Source organism: Malaclemys terrapin, chromosome 4 (genome assembly GCF_027887155.1).
Source record: "Malaclemys terrapin pileata isolate rMalTer1 chromosome 4, rMalTer1.hap1, whole genome shotgun sequence".
NCBI lineage: Eukaryota > Metazoa > Chordata > Testudines > Emydidae > Malaclemys > Malaclemys terrapin.
Genome location: NC_071508.1, coordinates 35,726,433 through 35,737,162, shown reverse-complemented (window position 1 = coordinate 35,737,162; position 10,730 = coordinate 35,726,433). Strand labels below are relative to the sequence as shown.

Here is a 10,730-nt window from a genome sequence, read left to right as displayed (position 1 = left end):
GTGTATAATTCATGAGTGGCTTAGAGAAAATTCATTCAACTCAGCTGGGTGTTGACATCCAAGTGTTGACGGCTGAGTGATCACAGCACTTGGAGGGGTTTGCAGCTTATCACTAGCACAGCATGATAAGAGATAGAGCAGGTTAAAGAGTTCAAGGGGACTCAGTGGTCCCACAGTTCCAGATTGTGCCTTGGGGGGATGTCACTCACCCCTGCCACACATATAAGCCTGATTTCAGTGGTGCAAATAGGGCGGTCCGGTCAGATACACCGCGTACCAGTAACCTATTTATAGCCAGTACGGTGTACCGGAAAGACACAGGAGGAGCTGCCCATGCTGGCCCTCCTCCAGCACGGCTGTACCGCCCCCAACCCCTCCACACAGCTGTGTGCCTGCGTCTCCTGTCTGGTGTCTGTACAGCAGCCCCACCGGAGGACAGTGCTGGGGGTGGAGCTGGAGTCAATACAGCTGCACCGGAGGAGCTGCCAGTGGGGCAGTCCGGGAACTGCAGCGGCGAAAAGAGCAGAACCCCACGCCGGCAGCTCCTCTGGCACGGCTGTACCACCCCAGCCCCATCCCCAACCCTGTCCTCTTGTGGGGCTGCTGTACAGACCCCGGACAGGACTCAGCAGATGCAGCTGTCTGGAAGGGCTGGGGCTGGGGGCGGGGCGGGGCTGGGGGCGCTACAGTGTGGGGCTTGGTTGCCAGCATGTCTGAAAAAAATATTCTCTGCTGTCAGAGGGAGCTGGTTTGAAGCTCTTCTGCTGGCAATTCCCAAAGCAGGTGTGACTGTGACCCGGCTATTGTTCCAGACAGCAAGCCCTCCTCTCCTCTTAGCAACCCACACAGCAGCTGTGCCACGTCCACCCACTGGGAATGCTTCCCACTCCCCCCAGGGGTCACGTGAGGCAGCCACATGCCCCCCCTTTCGCTGGTGCAGCGAACCAGTAAGAAATGAATTCTGCTTGCACCACTGTCTGCTTCCCACCCGCTTCCCCAATTCTATCCCCTAAAATGATCAGCAATGAAATAGTTCACGTTGACATTGAATTGGGGATTAAGAACTAACACCCCAGAGAGATTACTTAAGGGCACGGTTAGCATTAGTGTTCACACCTCCCAGGGTCCTCAGGCCATCTGCAGACGTAGTTAGACATCGCTGCTTCAGTGACACTCGTTTCACATACAGGAAATTCTTTATCTCATAGTTTTGAAGAAAAAGTTATTTTTAAAAAGTCAATAAAGAAAAGCTAAGATACCATAGAATCTAAGTATGTGATGCAGCAACAAAAATACATCACATGGGCCAGGAGTTTAACACCCCAGCTTTAAAAGGGAAATCAGTTCCCCCTTAAAATCTTTTACACTATTAAGATTCCTTTAAGGGAGTCAAAAACTGTCTCAAGATTTGTTAATCCGCTATATGGCCTTTTATCAATCAGTGAAGCCAATATGTAGCAATGATTAACAGCAGAACAAGTCCAACCTCCTGACAGTGCATCACAAAAATATTCCACATCATTTCTGAACTCCAGGACGTTAGTCTGCAGATGAATGTATGACACTGAGATAGAAGACATTCCATCCTCCTTGTCCTTGTACCTGGGTTCTGATGGCTGAATGCTGCATTATACACAATCAACAAACCAGGTTTTATCTTCTGCAAAACTTCCAATTCTTTGGTTGTTATTTCATCTATGTGGATTTCTGACAAACTGTGAAAACAAAAATGAACCATGACAAACAACTATCAAGCTAAGTTCAAGCTTGTAAATATTTATCAACTTCTTAATGGAAATGAAGCTTAATAGTGCATTGCAATTTTAACCACAGATGCCGCGAAAGTCACTGTTAAAATTACAATAAGACAAAACAACTTTAGAAAGTATAGAAATGCAGAATTAAGGTCCCCCAACAACACTAACCCTGCCCTCCTAACCCCTGCCATCCTGTGCACCCTCCATGTCAGGTAGATGTGTGTCTAAAAGCATCACAGAGTAATGTGTTAAATCTCAGACAGCTTGGCAGTTCAGCCAGGAATATCTCAAACCCCACGTTACTGTGGAGTTTTGTCTGCAGGCATCTTAAACCCTGGCCAACAAACGTCATGCAGCTGAATGTACCTAACCAAACGGCAAGGGAAGCGGAGATGTAAGATGTTCACTACAGCGAGGAGCTGGATCACTGTGGAAAGTGAATGGTCAAAACAATTGCCAAATATCCAGGGGCTGACAGGAGGAATTTCTATCAGGGAGTTGAGGGACTCGGAGAGACCTTTGGTGCTTATAGGAAAAATCAAACCACTACTTCACTTTTCTATTTTCCATCTAGACTTACTGTACAAACATGAATGAATTTAGCCCCCAGCACACCTGTGAGATAACCCCATTTAACAGACGGGGTAACTGAAGCAATAAGAGATGACATTTTCCAAAGCCTGTGCAGCCAAACCTGGCAGGCTGGGCAGCTACAAGTGTTTCCTTTTTGCTCCTCTGGAAGCTCAGAGTGTTATGTAAAAGAAGGGGAGACGTTAGTCATACATCAGGGGTCTGGGGGGAGTATGGAACAAAAGGAGAGAACAGAGTGTGGTTAAGGGCACAGCGGCTCATTCTGAATTTTCAAAGCCCTCGCAGGGGTCCCATGTTCCCAGACAGATGCTGGTCTCATCACAAGAGACAGGGAACTAACTCACAAGATGCAAGTTCACACCCTCAGCTACTGTCCAGGCATTAGTTAGACAAGATGTTCCACACCCAGAAACCCCCCACTGTACACTGATTATCAAGGCCCAAAACATACTAGACAATCACAGATGCACACGGAGTCAAGACACTATGGAGAACAACACAGATAGAGCAACTGTGGATTCCTGGAAGAGAATTGGGGAGAATGAGAGGGAGGGGAGCCAGAAAGGAGCCCATCAGCAAGTAGAGGAATATTGGGAGGTGCTGACCAAGGCTTTCCAGCAATGGTCTGTGCACCAGCACAAATTTCAGTACCATTCCCCATAATCGGTATTAAATGTAGAAATGTAATTGTATGTACCACACAGACAGCCATGGGCACAAGCCAAAGCTTTCAAATGGCAGCTGGGAATCACCATGCCCTCATGTGTTTCTACACAAAATCATTAAGGATATCTGGGAAGCTGAGGAAATTCCTCAGGACTTCAAAGGTGTCATAATTACACTATGCAAAAATGAGGGGAACAAATCTGACTGTGGTAATTATCAGGGTATCTCCCTGCTATCTGTATCTGGCAAAATCCTAGTCTACATTTTGCTCAATTGGGTTTTCAGAAAAGTATCAGAGAAGTTTCTACCAGAGACCCAATGTGAATTTAGATCAGGTCAGAGCACCAGAGACATGATTTACTTTTGTGAAACAGATTACAGAAAAATGCATTCAGCAAAACATGGAACTGTCTGCTGTCGTCATTGATCTTTAAAAACTGTGATCAGAAATGGCCTCTGGAAAATTCTAGAAAAGTTTGGCTGCCCCACCAAATTCATTAATATCACGTCAATTCCATGAAGACATGACTGGTCAAGTACTCTCTGATGGTGGCTTCTCTAAACCATTTCCCATATCTAATGGGGTGAAACAAGGCTGAAAGCTGGCACCAGCCCTTTTTGGTCTCTTATTTGCAACCATTCTGACTTATGCAACTGACAACCTTCAAAAGGGCATCTACACTAGGTACAGATTGAATGGAAAACTCTTCAGTCTCCAAAGGGTTACTGCAAAGACAAAAGTTCTTGAGAAACTCATACACGTAGCTCTTTTTCCAGATGAATGTGCTCTATTTAATCAGAGTTAAACATGACCTACAGCTTGAGGCAACTGTAAGAGTCAGAGAGAGCTTGGTGCAAGATCTGAGGCCTGAGCCAGAGGCTGTGAACCAGCATCAGGCCATGTAGTAAAGCTCTGCTTACAAGATCACTGTCTGGTACATAAACTTGGCAAAGTTGCTGCTAGCATTGCAAAACATAGGCCCTCCTAAGAAGTGCTAGGCCCTAGATATTTATATAAATACATTCCAGAAGGCCATTACAAATACACCTAGCATAAGATAAGATGTTTTGACAGAAAAAAGAATAGGGATGTTTTGTCTGAGATATCAGGAATAAGGTACAAGGGGAGGTAACGTACGTAAGTTGTGTATCCCATTCGCTGTTCCATTTAAGGCTCTTGACTAATGCCACAAACATGAATGAATTTTGTCCCCAGCACACCTACGAGATAATCCCATTTAACAGACGAGGTAACTGAAGCACTAAGAGATGACATTTTCCAAAGCCTGTGCAGCCAAACTTGGCCGGCTGGGCAGCTACAAGTGTTTCCTTTTTGCTCCTCTGGAAGCTCAGAGTGTTATGTAAAAGAAGGGGGGACGTTAGTCATACATCGGGGTCTGGGGGGAGTATAGAACAAAAGGAGAGAATAGGGTGTGGTTAAGGGCACAGCAGCTCATTCTGAATTTTCAAAGCCCTCGCAGTGGTCCCAGCTGCTCCTTGCCACAGGGCACTCATGTGTTAATGTACTTGTGCAAGTTGTGCAAGTTTTTAGGACTGTGCCTTGAGGGCAATAAACCTGGCCAAGTGCCTTTGTTACTCAACCATGCCTGTGGTCCTTCTCTCTGAGTAACACTGAGGTCTGCTGAATTAGCAGGCTGAACTCTCTGCTAGTGCTGATAACATCGGAGCTCCAAGGACAGAAGCACTGAGCAGCTGTAACAGCTTAGCAGCTTTGACAGCGTCTAATCAACAACATTCCACCCTTCAGCACTTAACTACAAGAAACATCAGATAGAATGCAAAAGGCACCCCAGGCCTTCTGAAGACTTCGCCATCACATCAAACAGTCAACAGAACTGATTATATACAATTAAGGGTATGATTCTGTTACAGAGGCCATGGATTCTGTGACTTTCCCAGACCTCCGTGATTTCTGCAGTGGCACGGCTGAAGCAGCTGTCATCCCTGGGGCCTGCCAGAGCAGCAGACTCAGGGCTGAAGTGGTGGGGGGATTGGTTCAGCAGGGCTGGAGCAGCTGTCACAGCCAGTCGCCAGGGCCACCGGAGCAGTGACCGGTCCCAGGCCCCCCGTAGCAGCAGGCTGGTGCGCAGTCCTCTGGAGCAGCTGGCCATTGGCTAGCCCTGGGGCCCCCAGAAAAGCTGGCCAGCGGCTGGCCCTGGATCTGCTAGAGCAGCAGCCCCCAATCACTCCCCCTGCAGCACTCCCGCTGTTATTCCCCACCCCCAGGGTATTTTTAGTAAAATTTCTGTGAATTTTTGTTTATTGCCCATGACCTCTCCCTCACTTTTACTAAAAATACCCAAAACAGAATCTAAACCTTGTATATAATGCAGCAGTGACAAGAAAGCGTCCCTTTCATATGGATGTGAAACATGGACAGCTTACCACAGACACATTAATCAACTTTAAAAATTCCACATGTGCTCTCTCCATCCACTCAGAAGGTCTATGGCAAGACAAAGTTTCAATCATTAACATCCTTGAAAAAGCGAAAACCACCACTGAGGCAATAATCAGCCAAGCTCAACTTAGATGGACAGGTCGTATTATCATAACCGGCAATGATAGACTTCCAAAGAAAGTTCCCTATTGTGAGCTGAAACTCAGAAAGCTCAGAAGGGAGCCTTATGTGGCATAAATATTGATAACTTTGAAGACATAGCCAAGGACACACATGAATGGAGAGCGACTGTCAAGAACAGTTTGAGGAAGACCGACAAGAAAAACTGACTGAAAAAAGGCCCAAGCATCATACAAAGTCTTCCATGGGAGCCTGCATGTTTGTGTGTGACATGTTTGCGGTCTTGCTCCTCATGGGTCAGGCTATACAGCCACATGAATACACGTGCAATGCTGTGACATCATCATTGGATAGGACAGACAGCCATACATAAATTCCTAATAGATTTAGCAACAATTGACTGGTTTGGTGTTAGGAAGGAGATAACATTGCTACTGTGTGCAGTACCCATTGGAAGGGTAACCCAATTGTGCTCTTGTATTATTTGGTGAATAGTTTAGAAATCCAGATAAATAGGTTATTTTAATTGTTTTGTAAAGGGTTCACTAGTCAAATATTGACCAAAAATTCTACAAATTGGTAGAGAATATTTCAACTAGAGCTGGTTAGAAAATGTTTTCCTCCCTCCCTCCCCTCATCCCCCAAATGTTCACCTGTTAAGTTGGGGGAAGAAACACTGAAAAAAAACAAAAATATTTTGGTTTTCAGCTGAAAGTTCTTGAGTTTTCAGTGTTCTGTTTCCTGAAGAAAGATTGAGAATTTGATAAGAAAGCAGATATTGTATGTGAAAATCTCCATTTTGTTCTAAACTCAATTTTCTGTCAAATGAACCTTTGATAAAAAAATTTCAACCAGCCCTAATTTCAACCAGTTCTGCTGCTGACTTCTACTTGTTAAGCAGGGAACTTGCCCACTGGAGCTGCTTCTGTGTCTCTTGGAATACCTCCTGCCTCCCTCTGCCCCACTGGTGTGGGCACCATGGACTGACTGTCTCCCATGATGCACCACAGGCTCTACCTGTGACTGAGCTCTGCAGTGCAGGCCCATCATGGGGGACATATGCTGGAAGGGGAATGCAGCTGATAAGTGAGAATGAGGGGGATGAGGGACCCAAACTACAATTCCCACGGGGCACTGCAGCAGTTCAGACAGACACAATGATTAATGTCAACCTGACCTGATATGAAACGTTTCCTAACCCAAAAAAAAAAAAAAAAAAAAAAGTTGAAAATAAGTTGAAAGAGCTTTGCAAAAATCAACATTTTCCCATGGAAAATTTCATTTCTGAAGAAACCAAAATTTTCTATCAAAAAAAATATCAGTGGGAATTTCCAGACCAGCTCTACTAACCGCTGTACAAACACTTGGGGAGACACTATCCCTGCCCTGAAAATCACACACCCGGGGGAGAATTCTCCCTCCTTCTACAGCCCCTGCACACTGCTGCAGCAGCATACAGGGCAGCAACAGCCTCTTAGCTGGTGTGGGAAGGGAAATTCCCCCTGTACTAGCACTGTGCCGGACAGTCACAGGCTGTATTGTGCAAGCCCCGGTGTAGGAGGTTGGAGGAGGCAGGTTGCCTAAGTTACATTGTCGGCTGTTTAAGGCCCTGACCAGCCTGGAGTCAGAATGGCTCAAAGGAAGGTTAAACCAACTTTGGCCCCCTCCCTGTGTTGCACTTGTGTGTGCAGCGCCCCCTGGAGGCACAGAACACACTCCAGCTCTCAGCCCATACAGATCAGCCCAATTCACCTCATTGGTCCATGCAGTCCATACACAGCTAGGTGATTGGAAGCCCAGCACACAATGTGACAGATTCTTTTGATACAGAAACCAGAAGTCACTTACTTGAGCTTCTCTAACTTGCAGTTTGGATGTTTCAGTCCTTCACACAGAAGCTTCACTCCTGAATAACTCAGCTTATTACTGCTCAGGTTCAACTCTCTCAGTGACTGGTTTGTGCTGAGCAGAGAGGAGAGATCTCCACAGCAAGCATCAGTCAGATGGCAATCCCAAACCCTGCAGAGATGGAGATGGGCACAGTGAATAGACAGTAGGGTGGCCAGATGTCCTGATTTTATAGGGACAGTCCCAATATTTGAGGCTTGGACCAGTAGAAAATGAATTTTTATGTGGCTATTATGAACGTTTGTGTACAACCATAAGATTGAATGTATAAAACCCACATTTACCTGCCCAAATGTCTGTGCACACAATTTAATGATTGTATATCCAGTTGCTCTTGCAAATGCAGGTGATTTCATAAGTGAAAATAGGACCTCAAAATATTCTCAGTGCAAAATTCAGCACTTTTGCAAAGGCTGGTGTAACAAGGAAAGTATCAAGGAACCAGCAATGACTTACACTAATTTCTGCAGTTTACAGCTGGGATGTTTCAGTCCTTGACACAGAAGTTTAATTCCTGAATCTCCCAGTTTATTCCCACTCAGCTCCAGCTCAGTCAGGGACTGGTTTGTACTGAGGGCAGCAGAGAGATCCCCACAGCAAACAGCTGTGAGACTGCACTGCCACAACCTGCAAAGTAACAGAAAGAAGAATAACCATCTCCTTCCATAAAGGAGTCAGTATTCACTTCACTTAGCACAGTGACACTTCCTTCTTTCCGGTAACTTGGTAGTTCCAGTGTCTATAAAGCCTGTATGCATATCACCCAATGCATTGTAATTATTAAAATTAATTACATGATGAATTCCTGACTCAGATTTTATTTGTACACAATGCAAGAAGATTTTCAGACTATTTCAGATAGTGTCTGGCTCATCATCCGAGACTGCTATAACACTAAATATATGGCAGAATGTGGGTAAAACACAAGGAGTTGAGTCACAAATTTAATTAACGCATTACTTTTAACGAGCGTCATCAGCATGGAAGCATGATCTCTGTAATGGTGGCCAAAACATGAAGGGGCATACGAATGATTAGCATATCTGGCATGTAAATACCTTGCAATGACAGCTACAAAAGTGCCATACAAATATCTGTTCTCACTTTCCGGTGACATTGTAAATAAAACGTGGGCAGCATTATCTGATGTAAATGTAAACAAACCTGTTTCTCTGAGCGATTGGCTGAACAAGAAGTAGGACTGAGGAGACTTGTAGGCTATAAAGTTTTACATTGTTACAATCTACATTTGTAAGTTGCGCTTTCACAATAAAGAGATTGCACTATGGTACTTGTATGAGGTGAAATACTATTTCTTTTGTTTATAATTTTTACAGTGCGAATATTTGTAATACTAATATAAAGTAAGTACTGTACACTTTGTATTCTGTGTTGTAATTGAAATCAACATATTTGAAAACGTAGAAAAGCATCCAAAATATTTAATAAATGTCAATTGGTATATTTTATTGCTTAACATTTCGATTAACACTGCAATTAATTTTTTTAATTAGGATTGATTTTTTTTAGTTAATTGCTGAGTTAACAGTGATTAATTGACAGCCCTAGTATCAAGCACGTTTACACCTGTATGACTGCATCCACCCTTGGGGGATGTGTCTGTCTTGGTAAAGTGGAGAGTGAGCTGGGGACTAGCAGGGAGAGGGAGGAGGCAGGTCACACTGTATTTTAAGGAAGGGTTACAAGACACCTGAGTTTGTGGTTATGGGATTACATGAGAACGGAGAAGTCGAGCCACATGGCTAAGATGGTGGCAGAACTGAAGGACGTCAGCACAGTGGCAGGACTCCATCAACACCACTCAGTGAAGGATCCATCAACACCACTTCCGGCCCTGCATATGTTGACACATCCTTCTCCTGCTGAGTTTGCAAGACTGGATGGATCTCAGCACATGGTAATTATTACTGATTAATAAATCTTTGCATTGCAGTAACATGTAGTGGCTTCAACCAGGTCTAGGCCTCAGTGTCCCAGGTGCTGTACAAAAATATGACAATCTCTGCCTCAAACAGCTATTAGGCTAAAAGCTAGGACAAAGCAGGTGGGTGCAGGGCCGGTGCAAGGATATTTTGCGCCCTAGGCGAAACTTCCACCTTGCGCCCTGCCTTCCCCTTTCCCACCCCAACCTCTAAAAACTACTAAACTTAGCATTTTAAACAGCCTGTCAGAATGGGTAAGAGCTTTGTAATGTTTCTTTTTTACCTTTAAGGAGTTTCAATTGTTTGCCATTGCCTTTATGGTGTCCCAGTCAAAGTCTTACTATTGTGCAAAGCTAAATAATCTCTGCCTTAAAGAGCTATTAGGCTAAAAGCTGCGACAAAGGAGGTGGGTGAAACAACACAGAGATTAGTGAAAAAGTCACGTACTAACAAAATACAGCGCTGGATCACTTACAGCAGTGTCTGCAGATTACACTGTGGATGTTTCAGTCCCTCACACAGATGTTTCAGTCCTGAATCTCCCAGTGTGTTAGCACTCAGATCCAGCTTTTCCAGGGACCGGTTTGTAAAGAGGATCTTAGGGGAGAGGTCCTCAGGGAAAGCAGATGAGAGTTTGCAGCTGGACAAGCTGAAGGGAAGAAATGGACAGATCTAAGTTACCTCTGCACTGTATGAAACGGTTACTAACCATATGGTGGGTGAATTCTCCATTCAGAGTAGCTGGCCTCCTGCCCTGCCTCAGGCCCACTCCTACCCCACCCTTGCCAGAGCCAGAGTAGCCCTGAGCCCCCCATTGCAGCTTGAGTGCCTCCAAATCCCCCATTGCAGCCGGAGGGCTGCCTGCTGCCTGGGTCCTGAACCATTGGGCAGCTTGGGCACCAATCTCTGGACCCACTGGCCCAAGCTGAGCCCACACCGGCTTCTGGGGAGAGGCGGAGCAAGGGCAGCACCTCAGGGCACAGGGTGTGGAGGGCCACAGCCTGGGTATAGGGAGGCTTAGCCTCCCCTGGCCTATTATACCTGTGGTCCATGTTACTAACTGTTCTGTAACGGTTGTTCTTCAAGATGTATCGCACATGCCCTTTCCACTTTAGAAACATCTGCAGGCCCAGGGCACTGTTGTCAGAGATTTTTCCATCAGCAGGGATGGCGTATGTGTCCTCTGCTGGCACACGCTGCCGTGTGATGGTATAAAGGCTGGTGCTGTCCCCCCCCGATTCTCCTCAGTTCCTTCTAACCAGAAAGACTTGATATAGAGGAGTAGGAGGGTAGGATATGGAATGGACACGTGCAACACATCTT

The 10,730-nt window shown here is 45.4% G+C and overlaps 1 protein-coding gene across 1 annotated transcript in view; it reads right to left on the bottom strand.

The window, feature by feature from the left end:
* Positions 1–1,190: 1,190 nt before the first annotated feature.
* LOC128835994 (NACHT, LRR and PYD domains-containing protein 3-like) overlaps positions 1,191–10,730 on the bottom strand; it is a 33,291-nt gene continuing 23,751 nt past the window's right edge. Inside the window, exons 7-10 of the mRNA XM_054025973.1 lie at positions 9,883–10,056; positions 7,921–8,091; positions 7,405–7,575; positions 1,191–1,715 (exon numbers count right to left, since the gene is read on the bottom strand). Of these exons, the coding sequence (XP_053881948.1) occupies positions 1,439–1,715; positions 7,405–7,575; positions 7,921–8,091; positions 9,883–10,056 (793 nt within the window). The 3' untranslated portion in view covers positions 1,191–1,438. The remainder of the gene's footprint in view (positions 1,716–7,404; positions 7,576–7,920; positions 8,092–9,882; positions 10,057–10,730) is intronic.